Consider the following 22,609-nt stretch of genomic DNA (forward strand, 5'->3'; position numbering starts at 1 on the left):
GTTAACATTTGCATACAGATAAGTTACAAATACTCACGCATAATTTATAGGAATTATGGCTAATTTTATATTTATTTATTTATTATAATGTGAATATTAAACAAAATATTGCGGTTTACGCATAGTTATGCCATGATCGGCCAGAGCGGGCACCAAATCCTCCATAGCCAAAGTATACTTGCGATCTTTTGGGTTCTTTTTGTCCTGCAGAAAATAATTGGTTAGCATTTATTTATAAAAAATTCAATTAAAAAGCAATACCTTGCTGGAGCTGTGTCCACTAGAGTGTTGAATGTTTGTTGTGCGCGTTTTACAATGTTGCAGAGCATCATTCGCAATGTCCGAGATGAATTTTTGTGCTGATACAGAAATGATGCGCACAATCCGCGGGTCGACGGAGCCAAAGCCAGACTGGATATGATATTAATATTATTACAAATAAATTTGGTGCTTCACTTTACTTACGCTATTCAAAATACGTAATGTGAGCGCATCGGGCACCGTTGGCGTATAATCCTCGAGTTGTCCCAATAATTCTTCCATTTCTGCTTCTTCATTTGACACGGGCACCTCTTCGACCTCTAAACATTCATCGTCTGTGTCGGGTTCCGGCAAGTGCGCATCATCTGCTTCTGTTTCAGTTTCTGCGGCAGACACTTCACTTTCCACGGGTGTTACATCCATATCCTCGCCATCGGAAGCCATTGTTAAATTATTTGTTTATTTATTTCACAGTTTATGTGCTGACAAAAGATTAGTGACGAGAGTTGGCCAGCTATCGGTTAGCCAGTGTTGCTGAGCGCTATGCGATGTATTTATGCCACACGATGAATACAAAGCGCCGTATATCGATATGTATAAGATGTGACCAGCTGTTCAGGCCGCTGAACTTATCGATTGACCACCACAATTTAGCTGAATAGGTATTAAAAAAATATGACACAAGTCGTAAGAAAAAAAAATTGAAAATTTTCGAAATTAAATAGCTTCAAATACAAACAATATGGTTATTCCAAAGGAAGTGCTTAGCGACTTCAAGGAGGTGTTCGAGAAATCTAGCCAACTAGTCGAGCAAGACAGTCGCACCGATCCGCCCACAGATCCCTATCGCTCCCACTACAAAGCGCGCGACGTGCTCCTCGTTTTAAAAAAGCAGCTCGACGATCAGCTGATCTCCGTGCAAGCAGCCGAGGAGGACGGCAGCGAGGATGAGCTGCTGTACAAGGCAACCCTTGCCTTCACCTGTCGCGACCTGGGCCGCATCTACATCTACACCGAGGAGCCTGCCGAGGGCGAAAAGCTGCTCAACCGTTGCCTGGAGCTAATCGAGCCGCACAAGCTACGGCCCGAGGGTATTATACCATATGTGGGCGCCGTCAATGAGCTGAGCATTGTGCTGGCCTCTCGCCAGGAGTATAAGCGCGCCGTCGAACTCCTGCTCCAGGCGGACAAAGGCTACGATGAGTTCCAGGTCAGCGGCCAGACAGCGCTCACCATGGCCGATCTCTATAATCCGCCCGATGAGCTGGAGGGTGCCAAGGGCGAAAGGGAGCTGGAGAATCTCTATACGCTCTGCTGCTTCTATCTGGCCCAGATGTACGGCCATTTGGGCGAGCCGGAAAAGTCGGCCCAGTGCTGCCATCGCACGCTGCATCGCCAGCTGCAGCACAAATCCTACGATGCCGTTGACTTTGCATTGAACACGGCCACGCTATCGCAGTATTACATTGGCCAGGAGCGCTTCCGAGAGGCGCGCCATCATCTGGCCGCAGCCACGATCATCATGGCCGAGTACGAGGAGCACATGCTGCAGCCGGAGCTGAGCGAGCAACAGCGCTCGGACGTCGTGGAGACATTCAAGCATCGCTATGCGGACGTGGCACGCTGCTGGGCCAAGTACGGGTTGCTCCTGCTGCAGACATCCAAGGAGCGGCTGCTGCGCGACGACGAGGAGGAGGCGCAGCGCCTGATCCGTGCAGCCGAGCAGTTGTCGCTGATGGACGAAGACTATCGCTTCGTCGACCTGGATCTGACCGCCTGCGAGAGTCGCGTCAGCTGCGATTATTGCTTGACCTTTGACGACGCCAAGCTGGTCTTTCACTTTGTCAACGAGTGGCTGGACGTGGCCAAGGACTACTACAAGGCGGAGACAGAGGCCACCGAGTATGCCAAGATAATACAGGACTATGCCGAGGCATACGAGCACATCGCCTTCTTCGAGGAGCTGCCGGAGAATCAGGCCAAGATGCACAAGCGTCGAGCCAAATACTTGGAAGATTTGCTCGAGCTGCTCGACCCCAGCCACTATCTGAAGATCTGCCGCGAATGCTGGTACGTGGCGGGCACAGCCCATGCTGCCGTGCTCGATGTGCGTCTCGACAGCATGAAGCACAAGCAGACACCCACCCCGGATGAGATCAAACGCGTCAACCAAAGCTGTCTCAAGGCTATCAAACATTTCGAGAACTATGTCAAGTCCTATCTGGCAGACAGCAGCAGCAGCAGCAGCAGCAGCAGCACCGGGAGCAGCAGCGGAAGCGGAATCAGCCAGCAATGGCGACCCAATATGGACATCGAGGAGCTGCGCACAATGCTCTACGCGCACTTCCATATCGGTAGGCTCTACTACAAGCTGATAAGCGCCCATCCGCAGCACCAGCTGGAGCAGCTGAATCAGTGTCTGGTCTACTACAAGCGTTTCAGCGAGGGCTGCGAACTGCACAAGGAACCGGCCGAGCAGCTGCACGGCGAGATCGGAGTTGTGCGCGAGATGCTCGAGCTGTTGCCGCTCAAAATTAACACGGTCAAGAGACGTCTAGAGTAAATAAATATATATATATATATATATTAGCCCCGCCGCCGCCGCCGACGCCAAGCCAAACCCATATTCCAGTATATATGCATTCTCAAGCTTTATATGTTTATTAGTCAGCATAAAATAAAATTAGTCCATGTCCAGGTCTAGCCTAGAACGGAAGTCCCGTGTTCGGTGTCGGCTTTTTACTGGCAATCCGCACGGCCAGCGGCGATTGGCAATTGGGCGGCTTGTATTGGCGCCGCTTGAGCAGTTCCCGCTGGATGCCGTTGCCCAGCTGGCGGATGGGCAGCGCCGTGATGCCATCCAGCAGATTCTCCTGAGCGTGTCGCAGTGTGCTGGTTATCAGCTCCTCGACGTTGATGGCGCGCGGATCCGACATCGGTTCGCGCTCCAGCACATCGACAATGATGCGCAGCGTCTCCTCGGCCTGGAACTCTTCGAGGGGCAGCACCTCGATCAGCTCCTTGAACATATGCAGCACAATGTACTGGGTGCGATTGACCACCTCGCAGACGCCGCGCGCGCACAGCGAATCCTTGGCATGCTCGAATATACCGGAGATCAGCTCCTCGGTGTTTATATCGGAGCGCTCGTAATCGAAGACGGCGACCACCTCGTTGAAGAGCTTGCGCAAATCCTCGGCCCGTATGTGTATGAAATACTTCTTGGGCACAATGCTCTCCAGATGCTCCGTGATGCACTCGGCTATGCGATCCGTGTATCTGCCCTGAAAGCTGTACGCCGCCTGGCACAGATACAGCGCCGATCGCTGCGCAAATTTGCGCACATTCTCGGCGGTCGTGTGCCTGCCGAGAAACTGATTGAAGCTCTTCGTGACAATCGTGTGCACGCGGTCCATGATGAAGTCATCCGGCATGGGCGGCAGCATATACGCGTCCACATTCAGTATGGCCGGGCATACCTCCGTCTCGCCATCAAGCGGCGGCAGCAGCTCGCTGGGAACGGCATCCGGCGGAGGCGGGACCAGCTCGTTGATCTGCAGCGGCTTGGCCTTGAGCCGCAGCGTGCAGATCTCCCGCTCGAGGCACTGTTGGAGATGTTGGACATGGTTTAGTTTCGGCTGCGGTACAGTGTTTCGGGCTACGCACCTCGATCTGCTGCAGCAGCTGGTTGTCGATGCCCATCAGCTTCTCGATGTCGTAGCTCAGGTTGAGCACCTGCGGATTGGCCCATTTGCTGTAGTTGCGCTCCTGGTTGTCCAGCAGCACGTCCAGCACGTTCTTTTGCTCGAGCAGCACCGTCTTTATGTTCACCTTTTCCGTGTTGTTTTGTGTCTCCTGGACAAGCTCCTCCTCGCAACGCGAAAGCTCAATCTGGAGGAGAAGAAAATCGATGAGAGCGCGGAGTTCCCGTTAATCTTGACAAGCACTTTGACACACGCTTAACTGTGTGTCAATTTATTAGATGAATTATTGCTCAGTATGAAGGAAAGCTCATGTCAAGTGGCTGCTAATTTTGACAAGCACTTTAACAGGGGGTAAGTGAACAAATATTCGTTGAATCCGAGTAGAGAGTAGTTCCCGTTAAACTTGACAAGCACTTTGACACCAGCTCAACTGAGTGTCAACAAATAACTCTCAGTCTGATAAGGTCCATATTAAAAACTTTTGTCAAGTGATTGTTAATTTTGACAAGTACTTTAACAGGGGGTAAGTGAAATTTAACCTCCTAGCCTAATAAGAAATTCACACTAACGAAGTGTTAATTGTTTAACAATTAGCTCGTATCCCTTTGTTAATCTTGACAAACACTTTGACATGGACTCAATGAAGTTTCAACTAAAAACTCATGTTGATAAAAATGTTGACAAACGAACCAGCTTGTTAAATAAGAAAGCTTTGTTTTGAGAATCACTTTGACATGTAGACTAAATTTAACTGCTTGTTAGTGAAGATAACATGCAAATTTACCTATCTAGCTGCTTTCTAACAGTTAAGTCCTTGGGAGAAAAGTTGTTTATTTAACTGCTTGTGAAATAGTTAGGATTCGTCGTGAGGATCACGTTGACATGCAGGTTAAGCTTAACTGCTTGTTAGTGAAGATAACATGATTTTGTATACTGACTGAATCAGCATCTTTTCTGACTCAAACCCACCTGCCGCTCGCGCAGCTCCTTCTCGAGTGCGCGCAGCTCCTCCTCTGCCGTCGTCTCCAGCTCAAATATGTAGCGCCGCAGCACCTCCTCCTCCAGCTCGTCCAGATTGATGATCAGCCCGAAACGCCTCATCATGGCCTGCTTGATCTCCTCCTCGAGCCGCGTTATCTCGAAGCGCATGAACTTGATGTCCCGATTCATGCGACGCAAATGAATAAAGTTGATGCGATGCCAGCGCCGCGTGGCCAGCGTCTCCTCGTGCAGCTTCTCCGCCCGCCGGCGCAGATCGATCAGGATATCCGCATCGAAGAGTATGGCCTTGGACACGTCGCGATAGTCGTCGCCCTCATAGAAATGCTGCAGCTGATCCATGCGCAAGATCGTGGATATCTGCACCTTGTTGATCTCGTGTTGTCTATTGCGCTGCAGATCGGATTAGGAAAATATATATTTATAAATGGGTGGGAAATTTCGAGCCATGTCTATATAGGATATTTAAGGGTACCATTTAACATGAAATTCACAATTCAAAAATATTGCTTAATTCATCTAGAGAACCTTGGGAAAATCTGATGGGATTTGATCGAGATACGGAAGAGGGAAATTTCGACTTATGTCTATATACGATATTTTGACCAGGAATAATGTATACAGATTTATTTGCCAGATCGATAAGGCAAACCTTAAGAAAATCGTAAAATTGTTGACCGAGTTAGGTGGGCTGGGAAATTTTGACCTATGCGGAACTATAATCTCTAAATATTAATTGCCTTAGGAGAGTGAGAGAGACAGATATCCAAAAAGTGAAATTTTCCTGTCCGTAGTCCTTAATTGAATATGGTCATAAAAGCACTCACAGATATCGATACATATCGATCTTGATTGTTATCGATTTCTTAAAATTTGATCTGCGTGTGCTTTCGGATTAAATTCGTGTTGTATATAAAACAGGACTAGGCTAAATTTCGTGATATGAAAATATCCATTCAGAGAAATCGATATGCATCTATGTATCAATCTCACAGAAATCGATATGTATCGATGTATTTATCTTTCAGCAAGCGATATGTATCAATTTTGAGTATGTGCTGCAGTTATCGATAATAAAGAAATTAGTGCAGGAATTATTCCTGTCGACCTACCCGAAACTCTAGCAGCGTATTCTTCTCGCGCTGGTAGACCTCCTCGTGGTACTTCATCTTGGTCTGCATTTCGGCAATCTCCCGTCGCTTGCGCTCCACGTCCCGATGGCAGTCGGCGAGGGTGCGCTCGAGAGCGTGCCGATCGGCGCGCATGGTGAAGGACCATTCGTAGAGGGTGCGATCCAGACCCGTGGGGCAGGTGGCCTCGTCCAGGCGTATGGTTGTCATGTCGAGGGAGTCGACGCTCTGGGCATCGGCGCCCTCGTCCTCGCTGGACGATGACGAGGAGGAGGACGATGAGGATTCCTCGTCATCGCCGCGGACACGCTTCGGCGGACGCCATTTCTTTTTGAAGATGCGACGTAAAAAGTCATAGAACTTGTGACCCTTCACCGTGTTCATGAATGTCGTCTGCAGTCCGGCGATCTGTTCATTGATTTTATCGATGCTCTTGCGCAATTCCTCCAGCTGCCGGTTGGTTGCATTGATCACAATCTGTAGTTCATTCCGAATGCTCATCGCTTGCTTGGCGTTCTGCAGCAGCTGCGACTCGATCTCCTCGCTGTCGCGCAAGATGTACAGCTCCTGGTTGAGCGTGATCAGGTAGGAGGATAGGAATTCCGCGTCCATTTTGACATGGAAGCGCTGCGCCTGAATCTTCTCCAGGGCCAAATCGAATAGGCGTATCTCCTCGTCGACCTCGGACATGATGTGCAGCTGCTCGACGACCAGAAGGCGCAGCCAGCGATGCCGCATCTCCATGATCATGGGCGAGTCGCCCTCCTCGTTCACCTCAAAGTAGGCCGGATCGGTGACCGGTGGCAGGCTGTTGATATACTCGATCATTTCGTCCTGCGGCAGCGTCGACTTCAGTTTGGAGATCTGCAGCGCCTTGAACTTCGTAACCTCGTGCAGCTCGGGGCTATCAAGGGCGGCCATTTCGTACAGGCTAATGTTGTCCAGCGTCGGCTGCGGCTGCCTGGCGGCAATCACGTCCTCGACGCTGTTTTCCAAATAGAGTATATCATCCACATTGACACCGCAGCCGGGCAAGCAGTGCTCGATGAGATTTAGCTCTGGATACTCCATTTCCATGTCGATCTCCCTGATCTCTCGTATCTGTATGCGATTCAGCTCCGGCAGATACTGATGTATGACCTCCAGTCGTTCGCGGCGTTTCTGTATGAACTCCATGAGCTCCTTTTTGCGATCGCGCAGCATCATGACGCGCTGGTTGTACGAGTCCAGTATATCAAAGTATCTCTCCCGGCACTCAACGATCTCAATATACTTGGCCGTCAGGTTCTCCGAGGTCTTCGGCTCGTAGTCCGCGCCAATCTTCAGCTTGTAGTCGCCAAGGCTGCGCATTGCGAGCGCAATCTGTGCATCATCATCAGGATGATTGCGGTTCGGATCGGGCTTCTGGCGCTCCAGCTTGTCCCAGTCAAAGATGCGGCGCACCTCGTACAGCTGCCGCTTTCGATAACGCAGCAGCAGGCGCATCATCTTCTTGCTAAATCTGGGCGTTATGCTCATCGGATCACGTCCAAAGAAGAACGTCTCCGGCGGCGGGCCACCCATCAGATCCTCCTTGTCTTCGTCGGCAATTACCTCGGTCAGCCTGAGGAATATGAATTGTTAAATGTGCGCATGGACTTGTAAGGGTATAAGACTAGTCGGGCAGCGAAGGTGGGGCTATTCAAGGAAATTTAAAATAAAACCAAGTTCAACTACAAAATAACTCCAAGTGCATCTAAGGTTTCCCCAGGAATTGGAGTAAAAGTATAAACACAGAAAGGAAATACAACCAGAAATTATCATCATAAGAGTATCTAAATGGCGAGCTTATGTGCAATATTAGGGTTATGCTAACAAAATATTATTTTTCTAATATTAATTAATTACTAATTATTTGGTTAATGGACTAGGCTGGACACGCTTACACTGCGGGCTGCTCTGGCACAAGCTCGTCGCTCTCTCTGCTGCTTGTTGGCGGGGAAAAAATGATTAAGATTTGCTTTTAGACGTATTTTAGTATCAATTACGTATGGAATTAAGTAGCTAATTCGCACGCTTACCGCATGTCCTGTTCCATTTTGAGACGCTCCTCGATGTCGCGCTTGATTTGCTCAAAGTCCTCGCCCAGGGTCTCCAAGCGAAACGTGGATACCGCATCGATGTTGGCGCTATTTGGATACGTCCAATCTTAGATACATTCGAAATGCACGAGGATCTTAGGGGACTCACCAGAGCGGCGTCACGGTGAAGGGCACATGGTCGAGTTTTTGGAGGAAATGATTGAGTAGCTTGTTGTGGCCGACTTCGGCAAACTCCAGATCGTAGGCTAGGTCTTCGCGCACATCGTCCAGCTCGGCCTGCAGCTCGTCGCGGATTTGTTGCGTGATGCGCTCATCGAGCAGCAAATCCTTGTGTGCGACGCGTAGACCTGGCGGCAGCTCCTCGTTCCGTTTGATTATGTCAAAGTAAACGCTCTGCAGCGCTCCGATCTTGGCCAGGACATCGCGATCATGCGCCTCGGCTGCCTCCTGTTGCCGCCTCAGCTCTGCATTGATCTTCTCCTGCTCCAGCGACGGTGTCTCCGGATCGAGTATGTCGCCAGCATCCCTCGGGCTGGGCAGCGCCGGCAGTCGCGGCCTCAGCTCTTCTCTTTTCACCTTCGGCCCCTCCCACTTGTAGAGAAAGACATTGCCGTCGTGGCCAACGCTGACCAAATGCTCACCATTGTAGCTGCTGACGATGCAGGGTATAACGCCCTTAAGGGAATCGTGCATCGGATAGCTACGATAGTCGGCCAGATCCGTAAAGTCCTCGGCATTCAGGCGATTAATCCGCAGGCTGCCGTTCATCATGCCAAATATAATATACTCATCGCTAGGGAGAGAAGTTCGATCAGAGAGCATCTGGGAGATCACAGAAGTCAGGGACTTACACAATGTAGTAGGAGTGTATCTCGATGTCATCGGCATCCGCTATCAAAGTGCAGATCTTTGGCTCCGGGCTCTCAAAGTCCAGCTCGTAGATATAGCCGGCATCGTAGCCGGCCATGGAGAGCCAGATCGTGTCGCGATTCGTGTAGCGCAACCAGATGATGCGATTGGGTACGCTGGGTATGTGCAGTGGTTCCTCCTCCTCATCGGGCTCTGAGTCGGCCAGGGCGCTTTCCATGTCGATTTGCAGGCCCGGATTCGCCTGCTTTAGCTTCTCGATTTCGCGCAATTTGCGCTCCTTTTTCTTCTCCTTTCGCTTCTTGATCTTCTCACGCTTCAGATCGCGTCGAATGCGACTCTTGACCGAAACGAAGCGCGTGCTGCGCATTCGTGCCGCATCCGTCAGATTGTAGCTGAGGTAGGTCTCCTTCTCGGTGACATCGGTGCGTATATTGTACTCATAGACCTCGCCGCCCTTGCAGCCAATTAGAACGACGGCGGGTTCCTCCAGGTGCCAATAAAAGCAGCTGGGCACCGCCTTCAGCTCGACAAATCCGAGCGGCTGCAGTTCCACCAGCTGCTCCGCATCGTTGCCTAGCTTATAGATGAACATGCTGCGATCCGCCGAGCCGCTGATCAGCAGGCTGCATTCCCGATTCATGCTGATCCCCGTGATGGGCGCCGTGTGCGCCTTGTAGGCGTGTACCAGATGCACCTCCGCCTTGGACGGCACGCTGAGATCGAGGAAGAGCTGACGCAGTATGCCGTCCTCGAAGCCGGCAATTAGCTCCGTGCCGAGCCTGGAGATCTGTGTGTCTAGCCAGAGGATGTCCACGCCGTTGGCCGCAAATTGTTTCTCCAGAATAAGCTTCTTCTGCTCGTATTCGTAGATAAAGATCTTACCCGTCTCGGAGAGAGCCACCAGATGCGGAGAAATGGGCGACATTTGGGCGGTCAGGACGCGTCCACCGACGCACGAATAGAGCTGCTTTGGCGGCCGCGGAACATCGTAGGTATTGATGTCGCAAAACCAAATCCCGCCGCCGCCATCCTGCGCATAGTATCCGAAATCCGACTCGTCGTGGGCCTTAATCTTTTGCATGGCGCGCAGCTCGACTTCGGATATCTTGAACTCATAGATGGGATCGATTTCCACAAACAGATCGTCCTCGGGCGGATCGGCCAGATCAACGGTCTCCCAAAACCAGACACGCACATAGCCATCCATGCCGACGGTGGTCACCTCGCCGTTCTTCATGGTGATGCGAGTTATGGGCTTTGCATGGCAGGGTTTTCGGCCCTTGCGGCACACCTCAAACTTGATGAGACCAGCCTCCCACACCAGCATGTTGCCCCATTCGCAGCCGGAGATGACATTCTCGTCGGGCAGCATGTACATCGCATAGATATCGCTGAAGTCCGTCTTGCCAAAGCGTCCCAGATCCCCCTTTAGCTTCAGGCCCGTGAATGTGTTGGCCATTTTCCAGAACTTGATGTGACTCAGGCCGGAGGAGCACAACAGTATGGGATTGTGCTCCGAGAAGTGCACGAATAGTATGTTGCTCTGAAAGGATTTGGCGCGCAGCACCACCTCGGCGCATTCCCAGCGCCAAATCGTGATAATAAAGTCCGGATAGCCAGCCTGGGAGGCGAACAGCTCGCCGCTCGAATTGTATGAGCCGGCGGTAAAGCAGCTCTTGGCCGCATTTGTCAGCTTGATGCGAACATCGTGCGAGGGATACTCATAAATGAAGATGGTCGGATTGGGTCCGTTCTCGCCGACGGTGAACAGATTCTTAAACTCGGGCAGCTCGTTTTTCTGCAAAAGGTTGTGCGTGGAAATTGTCGATATTTCATATCTCAGCTACGCACCGTTATGAAGCCAACGCCACAGCCAAAGACGGTCGGCCGGAAGCTGACCTCGCGCCTCGATATGCTAAAGTAGTGCAGAAAATTGCCGGAGGCAAAGATCAGGGTATCATTGTCAGCCAGCACCAGATTGAACAGACGCTTGCAATCGTATCCAAACGAGTGTCTGCGGGAATACTCAAAAATATATTTATGTACAGTGTAGATGATGGCATATGCACCTACTCCAGGCTGAGGATGTCTGTCATAAAGGACACATTGTAGTCATCGTCGAGCAGATCCTCCTCCTCGCCCTCGGCGGCCACTAACTCGACCACATCGCCCATTGAGCTATCCATGCCTCTCTGTTTATTTATTTATCTTATATTGTTTTGAGTCAATTCAAAAAGTTTTCTCGACTAATGTTTGAATCCGTTGCCAAGGCACTTACGTACTCATTTAGTCACAAATAGATTCGGTTTGTCCGCGGGGCATGCGCAAAGTTAGCATATCTGAAATATTGAAGATTTTTCATATATATTTCTTTAGTTAGACAATAAAAGACTTCAACAAAAACTTACATGCCAATCGATTGTGCCTGTAAAAGCTATATTATATAGAAAATAAAATAAAAAATATTTATTTGTTGGCTGGCTCGAGGTCCGTGTTTGTTAAAACAAACAATGAAAAACAATTTTATTCAATTCTCTTCCGATATATTTCGGTTGCACATCGGCAAACCGTCTTCAGGGCACTAACACCAAGATACAAAAAACAATTAACAATTATAATACAATAAATTAAACATTATTTCGAACATTTTACATACATTATTTTACACGTCTGCGCTTTTTGACGTGGAGATTGTTACTGAGGTTGTTTGACTGTTTAAGAGGTGTCTGTACAAGTGAGCGCAATTTTCTGTGTCTGTCTTGTAGTTTAGTCGTTTGTAGGTTGGTGTGTTAATTATGTGTAGCATTTCCAATGTGTGTCGCTTGTTATAGTGTTGTTCTTGTTGTAAGATTGTTGTTTCATCAAAATTTGGTGTGTGGTTGCTTCTTATACAATGGGTCATAAGTGCTGTTTTCTGTATATTATTTTGATGTCTTAGTTTGAAGTCCGATTTATGTTGACTAATCCTTGTTTTTAGCTTCGATTTTGTTGTACCTATGTAGACACTATTGCACTTGTTGTTGTTATCCCCGCCACATGGTATTTGGTAAACGACGTTGCTTTTTTCGATCATCGGGATTTTCGACTTTATCTTGTTGAAGAATTTTTGTAATGTATTCGTCGGTTTGTGTGCTACTTTTATATCTTGTTTGTTATAACAGTCTGAGTTTGTGAGGCGTTCTGATAGTCGTGGTACATATATTAGTGATTTGTATATTTTAGCAGGTTCTGTTGGCTTTTTTCTTTCGATTTGTCGTCTTTTTAATAATGTTTTGATTATATTTGGGGGGAAGTCATTTTTGGTCAAAAGTTCTTTGATTTCATGTTCAATTTCTTTGTGGTATATTGTGTCCGATATTTTCATCATTCTATTCATACAGCCTAGTGCTGTATTGATTATCATACTCTTTGGGTGGTTTGAATTGAAGTTGAGTATTCGTCCGGAGGCTATGGGTTTCCTATACCACTTTATTTTGAGTGTGTTGTCCATTCTGCTTACAATAGAGTCTAAAAATGGTAATTTCCCGTCCTTTTCTAATTCCATTGTAAATTTTATCTGTTTGTGGAAGGAATTCAATTCTTTTAGAATATTTTCCACGTCTATTTTGTTCGTTATGGCAAAAAGGTCATCTACATATTTGGTCAAGAGTCTTGGTTTTATTTTTAATTTATCTGTAATCTTGTCCAACAGTTCCTCCATTAATATATCTGCGATTACTGGGGAAGCCGGTGATCCCATTGGCATTCCCTTAAGTTGTGTGTATATTTTGTCTTCGTATTTGAAATATCTGTTTTCCTGTATGCAAAATCTAACTATGTCCATAAATAGTTGTTTCGGTATATTCGTGTGCTCTTCTAATTTGGTCCATTTTTGTCTTATTGTGTCAAGTGCTAATTCTATTGGTATGCTGGGAAATAAGGATACTACGTCAAAAGATACTAATGTTTCCTCTTCTCTAATCTGGGAGTTGTTGACTCTGTCTTTAAAATCTACCGCGTTCTTGATGTTGTACCTAGAGTCCATTGTCAGATTTTTTAATATTTGTATTATATATTTGCACAGCCCGTAAGATGGAGATCCTATGGAAGAACATATTGGTCTCAGTGGAGTTCCTTCCTTGTGTATTTTTGGTAGTCCATATATCCTCGGAGGTACCGCTGTTGTTGTAGTCATCTTATTTCTTTCGTCCTTTGAAATAAGACCCATCTTGAATAATTGTGCTACGAAGGTGTTATTCTTTGTCTGTAGTCTTGATGTCGGATCTAGTCTCAATGTTCTATACGCGCATAAGTCGTCTAAAATATTTGTCATTTTATTTTTATATTCATCCTCATCCATTGCTACGGTTTTGTTGCCCTTATCCGACGATAGAATTTTAATATTTATATTTTCTTTCAGTAATTTTCGTGTCTGTTCCACTGTGTCCAGTATTGCTCGATCCCTACTGTTTTGGTTGTTCTTGGTTTTATGCTCTTTGACTAACAAAGAGAATTTTGTGCGCGCCGACTCTTGTGTTTCCTTTTCTTTTATTGTTTGCACTAGCTCCTCACCGTCTGCGATGTATTTCAAGAGAGGAAAATCTCTCTTGCTGATTGGGAGAGCGAACTTCGGCCCTTTTGCGAGTAACGCTACGACGTTTGGCGGGAATTCTATTTTTGTTTTGTTTACAAACCACTCTCTTTGCGTGTTGTTATCCGCTAAGGCTAGGTTCCGTTGATCTCGTAACTTATCGTGTTTCGTTTCTTGTCTTTTCTTGAGTGTTGTTGTTATTTTGTTTTCTATATTTCTCTCGCTCTCAAAAAACGCTTTTGCGTCATCTGTGGTCATCAGTTGTTCTATGTTTGTTTTTGCTTTTTCCATATGTTTTGTTTGTTCTTGTAATAGGTTGTGTTTGTGTTTTATAAGTAAGTTTAATATTTTGGTATGGTAAAAATGTGTGTGTCTAGTCAATGTTCTTGTTATGTCAGGGTGGGTTTTATTGTCAGTGGTCAGTATGGTCAAATGCTGTGTCAAGTTTTTGATGAAGTTAGGTATTAAATTTGATTTTCTACATTTTAACAAAAATTTTAAACTAGATTTAAGTTTAGTTAATTTTACCAGTGTTAGTTGGAATTTATTAATTGTTCTTTTCGAATCCTTGTATTTAGTTTTTATTTTTGCGTAGCTCATGTTGGTTGCTGTGCATACGGCGTGCCTTCCGTTGATATTTATTGATGGCTCTGGCGACCTTTCCATATTTCAATATTTATTTGTTGGCTGGCTCGAGGTCCGTGTTTGTTAAAACAAACAATGAAAAACAATTTTATTCAATTCTCTTCCGATATATTTCGGTTGCACATCGGCAAACCGTCTTCAGGGCACTAACACCAAGATACAAAAAACAATTAACAATTATAATACAATAAATTAAACATTATTTCGAACATTTTACATACATTATTTTACACGTCTGCGCTTTTTGACGTGGAGATTGTTACTGAGGTTGTTTGACTGTTTAAGAGGTGTCTGTACAAGTGAGCGCAATTTTCTGTGTCTGTCTTGTAGTTTAGTCGTTTGTAGGTTGGTGTGTTAATTATGTGTAGCATTTCCAATGTGTGTCGCTTGTTATAGTGTTGTTCTTGTTGTAAGATTGTTGTTTCATCAAAATTTGGTGTGTGGTTGCTTCTTATACAATGGGTCATAAGTGCTGTTTTCTGTATATTATTTTGATGTCTTAGTTTGAAGTCCGATTTATGTTGACTAATCCTTGTTTTTAGCTTCGATTTTGTTGTACCTATGTAGACACTATTGCACTTGTTGTTGTTATCCCCGCCACATGGTATTTGGTAAACGACGTTGCTTTTTTCGATCATCGGGATTTTCGACTTTATCTTGTTGAAGAATTTTTGTAATGTATTCGTCGGTTTGTGTGCTACTTTTATATCTTGTTTGTTATAACAGTCTGAGTTTGTGAGGCGTTCTGATAGTCGTGGTACATATATTAGTGATTTGTATATTTTAGCAGGTTCTGTTGGCTTTTTTCTTTCGATTTGTCGTCTTTTTAATAATGTTTTGATTATATTTGGGGGGAAGTCATTTTTGGTCAAAAGTTCTTTGATTTCATGTTCAATTTCTTTGTGGTATATTGTGTCCGATATTTTCATCATTCTATTCATACAGCCTAGTGCTGTATTGATTATCATACTCTTTGGGTGGTTTGAATTGAAGTTGAGTATTCGTCCGGAGGCTATGGGTTTCCTATACCACTTTATTTTGAGTGTGTTGTCCATTCTGCTTACAATAGAGTCTAAAAATGGTAATTTCCCGTCCTTTTCTAATTCCATTGTAAATTTTATCTGTTTGTGGAAGGAATTCAATTCTTTTAGAATATTTTCCACGTCTATTTTGTTCGTTATGGCAAAAAGGTCATCTACATATTTGGTCAAGAGTCTTGGTTTTATTTTTAATTTATCTGTAATCTTGTCCAACAGTTCCTCCATTAATATATCTGCGATTACTGGGGAAGCCGGTGATCCCATTGGCATTCCCTTAAGTTGTGTGTATATTTTGTCTTCGTATTTGAAATATCTGTTTTCCTGTATGCAAAATCTAACTATGTCCATAAATAGTTGTTTCGGTATATTCGTGTGCTCTTCTAATTTGGTCCATTTTTGTCTTATTGTGTCAAGTGCTAATTCTATTGGTATGCTGGGAAATAAGGATACTACGTCAAAAGATACTAATGTTTCCTCTTCTCTAATCTGGGAGTTGTTGACTCTGTCTTTAAAATCTACCGCGTTCTTGATGTTGTACCTAGAGTCCATTGTCAGATTTTTTAATATTTGTATTATATATTTGCACAGCCCGTAAGATGGAGATCCTATGGAAGAACATATTGGTCTCAGTGGAGTTCCTTCCTTGTGTATTTTTGGTAGTCCATATATCCTCGGAGGTACCGCTGTTGTTGTAGTCATCTTATTTCTTTCGTCCTTTGAAATAAGACCCATCTTGAATAATTGTGCTACGAAGGTGTTATTCTTTGTCTGTAGTCTTGATGTCGGATCTAGTCTCAATGTTCTATACGCGCATAAGTCGTCTAAAATATTTGTCATTTTATTTTTATATTCATCCTCATCCATTGCTACGGTTTTGTTGCCCTTATCCGACGATAGAATTTTAATATTTATATTTTCTTTCAGTAATTTTCGTGTCTGTTCCACTGTGTCCAGTATTGCTCGATCCCTACTGTTTTGGTTGCCAACAAATAAATATTGAAATATGGAAAGGTCGCCAGAGCCATCAATAAAATAAAAAATAATAATAATATAGTATGTATATATATATATATGATATGAAACATGGCTAAATCGCCTCAACTCTTGAGGCTGCTCAAGAATCCATCAATGCTTTAAATTCTTCATAAAACAAGGATTTTTCATTGACAAAATTTGTAGCTTAGATCTAGACAACTGTTTCTCTCTTCAGCTTGAACATTCTTATTAAATTGAAATGAAGCTTAATTTATTCGTACAATTACAATAAGAAAACCTAACAAAATATATTTGAGCTATAACTAAACGATCAAAAAACCAAATCCCTAAATGCATCATCATCTTCCTCGTTGAAAAAGGCGGCTATATCCTTTGCTGTATCCACAATGTGCTGCTCCTTAACGCTGGCCGGCGCCGGCGCCGGGGCAAAGTGTTGCTCCTTGCCTGGTGAGAAGAACTCTTCAATTTTTCGCGACTGCAACGAGTAGGTCAAGCAAAATTAAACAGATTTCAACTGGATTTTAATGGGAGCTACTAATTTTACCGTCGTGGGCGCGGCTGTGTGCGTGGCATGCTGCAGATTCTCCGCAAAGACGCCCACTTTGCTGAGCACTTCCTGCTTGTTGCGCAGCATATTCCAAATGGTATCATCCGCCGTTTGATTGGCCATCAGATAACGACACACGACGGGCTTTGTCTGGCCAATGCGGTGGGCGCGACTCTCGGCCTGCGCCAGAGTCTGCAGGAATACAAAACGTGAGAAAAGAATATAGGAATATATATATGGTCTCAGACATACGCTGGGATTCCAGTCGAGCTCCGCGAACACAATCATTTCAGCGGCGGTCAGCGTAATGCCCGCATTGCAGGATTTAAGAGACAGCACCGCCGCTTTGCAGCTGCTCTTCTTTTGGAAGGTGTCCACGTAGGCGGCTCTCAAGTCGCTGCGCGTCTGGCCATCGATGCGTATGAACGAGATCCTCAGCTCATTTAGGCAATCGCTAATGGCATCCATCATGACGCGATGATGCGCAAAAATGATGAATTTGATCGGCTCCTTAACCAAGCTCTTCAGATAGGCGCTGCGTGGCAAGAGAAGGGTTTAGATTTACCAAGAGCCAGCCTTGGGCCTTGAATATTTACCAGACGGCGCGCGTTTTGACCTCGGCTGTGCGCGCATAGAAGCGCAACAGCAGCTCCTCGCGCGACTTGCCCTTGGCCTTCTGCAGCTCGCTGTTGAGCTCATGGCAGGTGGTCTTCGCATCGTCATTGGACCAAACCAGCGCCGGATCAAGCACCACCGTTTCACTGCGCAGACAAATATATCAAAAGGTAGTCGGAATTAATAAGAATTGCATTAACGTACCGATTCTTCTCGGCCATTTGCGGCAGCACCTCGGCCTTGGTGCGCCTAAGCATGTATTTGAGCATTAAAATCACCCTCAGCTCTTCCAGGTTCGATTGGCCATTCGCATCCCAGCCAAAGTGCGTCTGCTTGCCGTCGCAATAGCGCGAGGCTGGAATATAAATATGTGACAAACTGATTTGTATATATATATCTCCAGCGTAGTTCTTACTGAACTCCATGAAGTTCATGAAGCGGCTGTCCACCAGCTGCAGCTGCGTGAAGAGCTCAAGCGGACGCGACAATGCGGGCGTGCCGGACAACAGGATGACACGTCGGGCCTGATCCGCCAGACGCTTGGCCACCGCCGTGCACTTGGCCTTGCCGTTCTTGAGCGTGTGCGACTCGTCGTAGATGACAAAGCCGAACTTGCGCTGCAGCAGCTTGTCCATGTAGCGCTCCATCATGTTGTAGCTGGTGATGAGGATCTTGGCATCGGTCAGGTACACCTGATTGTTGGTCAGCACCTGAATGCAGTGCACGGACACGGATGGCAACAGCTCCGTAATGTGCATGGCCCAGGCATCCCGTGTGCTGGCCGTTGTGCATATAAGCAGGGGCCAATCATCCTTGAAGTAGTCGGCCACGGCGAGCGCCTGATATGTCTTGCCCAGGCCCATTTCATCGCAGATCATGACGCGGCCCTGCTGCGCAATGGCGAAACTGCAAGAGAAGGTATTAATAGAGCGTGGCCAACCACATGCGATGCCACTCACCAGACGCCCTCCTCCTGAAAGGGCATCAGCTTCTGCGCCAGCGACGGGTCAATGGAAGCCAAGACACTGCGCTCCAGCGGCTTCAGCGGCTGTTGGCACAATTCAATGATCTTCTTGGGAATGGTGCCAATGAGCACGTGTGGCTTGAGATCGCCTACATGCTGCTGCAGCAGCTGATAATCCTTCAGATCGAAATCCCAGTTGCGTGTCTGGCTGTCATAGCATTTGCTTGGCATATTCTTGAACACTTCGATGAGCTTCTCATGGTAGCCCGAGGCGGTCACAGCGAAGCGCTGGGCGCTGATCATATAGATGCGGCAGTTGATGGATTTCACAAACACAGCAGCCAACGGCTGCTGTTTATCCGGACTGAGCTGCAGCTTGGGCTTGAGATACGGATGCGCAGCTGCGCGGCCCAGTTCCCGCGCACTTGTTGACTTGATGGCTTTGAGCGCGTTCAAAAACGAGGAGCTCTTGTTCTGGCCGTTGTTGTTGTTCTTACTGGCAACAGTTGGGCCTTTGGGTGCATTGCTTTGTGGCGGGGATCTGTAGAAGTTGATTGCCGACTTGGCGCCCAGCTGCTCGCTGACACTTGTTGAGGGTTTTATGGCCGGCGCTTGGGCCTTTTTCGCCTGCAGCTTGGCCAGTGCAATGCGTCGCTTCTCAGCTATCTCGGCAGCCGTGCAGACGGACATGGTTGTCGCTACTTAATACTAATTTGCAGGATATAATACACTTCGATTTGATTACAAATAAGCAAAACGCTCGAAACAGGTCAAAAACAGGGTTGATTCGCAAACAGCTGCTCGCGCTCAACAGATGGCGCGAAAAAATGCGTTTGATTTGAATATATCGTTTGATTTCAATTTGCATCTAAACATAGTTTAATTGTACTTTTTTTTATAATAAGACGAAATATACAATATTATATTGATATTTAAAAATGCACATTTCATAAATTTACGTGGCAGTAAATTTTTGATTAATTTATCAGCAATACTAATGGTAAACATTGCACAAAAAAGTAGAATGATATCAATTTTTGAATTGTATTTGACAATTAAATGATATAAATGGTTTTTACTTGCAGATGTCAAAATTAATTGAATGTATTATTTTGTTTATATTGCTGTGCACTCTAGTATTTTTATATGGCGCAGTTGTTTTGCTATCGATATTTGTAGCCAAGTACTTTCTTTTTGTAACTATATGTCTATCGATCGGAGCTATCGGTTATTGTGCGGCCGCCACACACTATCGATAGAAAGAACCGCTAAGTAACAGTAAATGTCAAAATCCGCGGAAGTTTCTGTGTGCAATTGTTAATTGAGTGAAAAAGTATTATTACTAAGTGCAAATAGTTAAACCTATGTTCCCGCTGCTAAATAAATACCCGCGTGTTAGATGTGATTATTTGTAGTGCCAAGTAAAGATGAAAGCTAAGCTTCTGATGAAGATACCTACAAAGGCGCACACATACATATGAATGCCAAGCGGAGCTCCAAGCTAAACTTCTAACAAAAATACATACATACAAACCTACACACATACATACCTAAATTTTTCATCTGCCGGCAAGGAATGGAGTTGGTGAGTAAAAAAATGAAATAAATAAGAAAAGTAAAAAAGTTTAAGCTAGCATTTATATATATACTTATACATATATATATACTTATACGTATACCTAAAATTATATATATGCATACCTATGCGTATACTTATACTTATACTTATACTTATACTTATACTTATACTTATACTTATACTTATACTTATACTTATACTTATACTTATACTTATACTTATACTTATACTTATACTTATACTTATACTTATACTTATACTTATACTTATACTTATACTTATACTTATACTTATACTTATACTTATACTTATACTTATACTTATACTTATACTTATACTTATACTTATACTTATACTTATACTTATACTTATACTTATACTTATACTTATACTTATACTTATACTTATACTTATACTTATACTTATACTTATACTTATACTTATACTTATACTTATACTTATACTTATACTTATACTTATACTTATACTTATACTTATACTTATACTTATACTTATACTTCCCATTGCACAGATCAATATAAAAATTGATTCTTTGGCTTTTACTCAAGTTTCCTTTTTTGTTCTACCAGTTTTTGTCATATAAATAATTCAAAACGACTTTATCATATGGTTTATTTTGATAGTGTAAGATGTTTATTCACTTTCTGGTGGATTTCTTTTCCCACAACAAATCACTATTTGGAACATTATTCACACATCCAGACTGCAAATGCATTTCACTGCTACATGCATATTTGTCATATGCAAATGTGAGACATGCCGAAGTATGGAAAATTTTTGCAAATTTGAAAACTCAATAGAAATAACCTGTCCAAGTGTTGGTATGTCTGGTCTGTTCCGGCTGTCAGACGGTCTGTCCTGTCCGGCGGCAAATAGAAAATAACAATAAAATGCGAAAATGTGCAAGTATTTGCTGAGCTTTACATCAGAAAAAGATGTTGAAGATGTGCACCTGGGCGACCTGGGGACCAACTGCATAGGAATTCCATAATTTAATTGATTTGTCTGGCCTTGGCATACGCACAAACACACACACACACACACACACACACACACACACGCACACACATACGCACCTATTGGAGCCCTTGGGGCTGCTCTCTGTTTTGTTTCATTGCATGCAGTTTCCGTTGTCATAAACTTTGATGTTGTTACCATTTCGATTTGATTATATACAGCCCGCCGGTTATTTGCATTTGACGTGCTGCGCATCGCTGCATTCACGGCATTGTCGGAATCATCGCATTAATCACAAACAAAGGGCGCAACTGGCTCAAGGACATGGCCACGTTGCTCATACGCCACCGCACGTCAAAAACTCTTGCTCCCCTTTAATACCCTGTACACATTGCAAATTTATTATGAAGTTGTTCTAACGCATGTAGGGAATTGAGGCTTATATGAGTTGGTATTTTTTTAAGGATACAGCTTCATCTACTTGTTTGTCTTTTTCTATATATGAAAGCGTATTAATAATTGATAACTCACTTCTTTAAGAAACGATAAATATTGAGGATTAAGTTGCGCAAGTTCGAAGCTATTTACAGGGTATCCCCAGTCGAGCACTTTCGACTTGATTGCCTTTATGATTTCTGCTTCATGCCTCCCCTTTTGAAACGATAAACATAAAAAGTAAATTGTGCAGTTTTTGCTAGTTCGAAGCTGCTTACAGGGTATCCCCAGTTGAGAATTTTCACCTTGTTTTCTCTCTTGAAAACGATAAATATCGAGGATAAAGTTGAAGCTCTTTACAGGGTACTCCCAGTCGATCACTTTTCGACTAGGACACCTATGTTTTTGGTTTTCTTGATGATTTCTGCTTCATTCTGTCTCCCTTTTGACACTCGCGAGCCGCCGCTCTTCGGCCCATTTGCAATAAAATCAAATGATGCGGGCATCGTAAAGCTGCGCGTCGCGTTTTCTATCGTCGTAAAAGAATACGCGGCGTATACGTTATACGTTACGCGTTATACGTTATGTACGAGTATTGTGCTCGCAATTTTCAGCTCCCGCTTTACAGCCGTGCAAATCCCTTTGCAAAACAAAAATCCACGCGGCTCGGCTGTCAGCAGTGTCCCGGTCTGGCCGGGTTACCAGTCGACATTTGTGGCTTTTTAAGCGGCATAAATGATTTTAACGTGTCTCGCATCTCTCTAAAAATAAGTATTTTTGTGCGCCATGTGCAAGATACCATAAAAAAAAAAAATTGTGGCTGCCAACAAAAAAAAAAGCGGCAAAGAATAGAAAAAAAGAGAAATGAAAAGCCGATCAGAAAATATTTATGGCCATTTGCTTTTGATATTTATTCAATGGCCCATTTTTTCTGCCGGCGATAAGTCGCAAATAGTTTGCGATTTTTTCACGTTGTAAAAGAGTTGGCAAAGTTTTTAAAGCTCGGCAATGTCATAAGCGATAGAAAAAGTTCATGGCTAAAAACCTGAAGTAAGAAAGAATAACTGATTTCTTTCTTAACTTTCAAACGTTTCGTTAACGTTTCAACTGCAATTCGAACTGTCAATTTGAGCCAATTTCGCATTTCACATGCCCTGCTTTGAAGGCATAAATGGGTTATGCTCGAGGTGTGGTT

At 44.7% G+C, this 22,609-nt stretch overlaps 4 protein-coding genes across 5 annotated transcripts; 1 reads left to right on the plus strand and 3 right to left on the minus strand.

The window, feature by feature from the left end:
- Window positions 1–43: 43 nt before the first annotated feature.
- Window positions 44–786, minus strand: Taf10 (TBP-associated factor 10). The gene is made up of 3 exons (XM_002059131.4): window positions 466–786; window positions 262–411; window positions 44–204 (listed from the first exon to the last, which is right to left on the minus strand). The coding sequence occupies exons 1-3, from the start codon at window positions 703–705 to the stop codon at window positions 97–99; spliced, it is 498 nt and encodes a 165-aa protein (XP_002059167.1). The 5' UTR covers window positions 706–786; the 3' UTR covers window positions 44–96.
- A 111-nt stretch (window positions 787–897) lies between these two features.
- On the plus strand, window positions 898–2,977 carry LOC6635772 (KIF-binding protein). The gene has a single exon (XM_002059132.4). It carries the CDS (start codon window positions 1,004–1,006, stop codon window positions 2,822–2,824), a length of 1,821 nt encoding a protein of 606 aa, XP_002059168.1. The 5' UTR covers window positions 898–1,003; the 3' UTR covers window positions 2,825–2,977.
- Window positions 2,900–11,680, minus strand: LOC6635773 (cilia- and flagella-associated protein 44). 2 transcript variants are annotated; one of them, XM_070209181.1, is made up of 11 exons: window positions 11,454–11,680; window positions 11,119–11,384; window positions 10,897–11,059; window positions 9,027–10,843; window positions 8,324–8,968; window positions 8,155–8,262; window positions 8,020–8,058; window positions 6,077–7,697; window positions 4,935–5,357; window positions 3,928–4,152; window positions 2,900–3,866 (listed from the first exon to the last, which is right to left on the minus strand). In XM_070209181.1, exons 2-11 carry the CDS (start codon window positions 11,229–11,231, stop codon window positions 2,967–2,969), a joined length of 6,054 nt encoding a protein of 2,017 aa, XP_070065282.1. In that variant the 5' UTR covers window positions 11,232–11,384; window positions 11,454–11,680; the 3' UTR covers window positions 2,900–2,966. The 2 variants fall into 2 exon arrangements, with proteins under 2 accessions (XP_070065282.1, XP_032294707.1); XM_032438816.2 differs by lacking the exon at window positions 8,020–8,058 and having other exon boundaries at window positions 11,454–11,679.
- Window positions 11,681–16,349: 4,669 nt separating this feature from the next.
- On the minus strand, window positions 16,350–19,293 carry Marcal1 (SWI/SNF-related matrix-associated actin-dependent regulator of chromatin subfamily A-like protein 1). The gene is made up of 7 exons (XM_002059134.4): window positions 18,418–19,293; window positions 17,874–18,364; window positions 17,663–17,813; window positions 17,440–17,604; window positions 17,096–17,378; window positions 16,841–17,035; window positions 16,350–16,771 (listed from the first exon to the last, which is right to left on the minus strand). The coding sequence occupies exons 1-7, from the start codon at window positions 19,110–19,112 to the stop codon at window positions 16,607–16,609; spliced, it is 2,145 nt and encodes a 714-aa protein (XP_002059170.1). The 5' UTR covers window positions 19,113–19,293; the 3' UTR covers window positions 16,350–16,606.
- Window positions 19,294–22,609: the final 3,316 nt, after the last annotated feature.

This window comes from Drosophila virilis, chromosome 4 (genome assembly GCF_030788295.1).
Source record: "Drosophila virilis strain 15010-1051.87 chromosome 4, Dvir_AGI_RSII-ME, whole genome shotgun sequence".
Lineage (NCBI taxonomy): Eukaryota > Metazoa > Arthropoda > Insecta > Diptera > Drosophilidae > Drosophila > Drosophila virilis.

Bases quoted from the DNA above. Each gene is read 5' to 3' on its own strand.
- Taf10 (XM_002059131.4), bottom strand. From the start codon at position 705: ATGGCTTCCGATGGCGAGGATATGGATGTAACACCCGTGGAAAGTGAA. The intron at 412-465 runs GTAAGTAAAGTG...TATCATATCCAG, and splicing joins CATTACGTATTTTGAATAGC to TCTGGCTTTGGCTCCGTCGA. The intron at 205-261 runs GTATTGCTTTTT...TATTTTCTGCAG, and splicing joins GTGGACACAGCTCCAGCAAG to GACAAAAAGAACCCAAAAGA.
- LOC6635772 (XM_002059132.4), top strand. From the start codon at position 1,004: ATGGTTATTCCAAAGGAAGTGCTTAGCGACTTCAAGGAGGTGTTCGAG.
- LOC6635773 (XM_070209181.1), bottom strand. From the start codon at position 11,231: ATGGATAGCTCAATGGGCGATGTGGTCGAGTTAGTGGCCGCCGAGGGC. The intron at 10,844-10,896 runs GTGCGTAGCTGA...AACCTTTTGCAG, and splicing joins GTGGCGTTGGCTTCATAACG to AAAAACGAGCTGCCCGAGTT. The intron at 8,263-8,323 runs GTGAGTCCCCTA...GTATCCAAATAG, and splicing joins TTCACCGTGACGCCGCTCTG to CGCCAACATCGATGCGGTAT.
- Marcal1 (XM_002059134.4), bottom strand. From the start codon at position 19,112: ATGTCCGTCTGCACGGCTGCCGAGATAGCTGAGAAGCGACGCATTGCA. The intron at 17,605-17,662 runs GTACGTTAATGC...TTGTCTGCGCAG, and splicing joins CAAATGGCCGAGAAGAATCG to TGAAACGGTGGTGCTTGATC. The intron at 17,379-17,439 runs GTAAATATTCAA...CTTGCCACGCAG, and splicing joins GTCAAAACGCGCGCCGTCTG to CGCCTATCTGAAGAGCTTGG.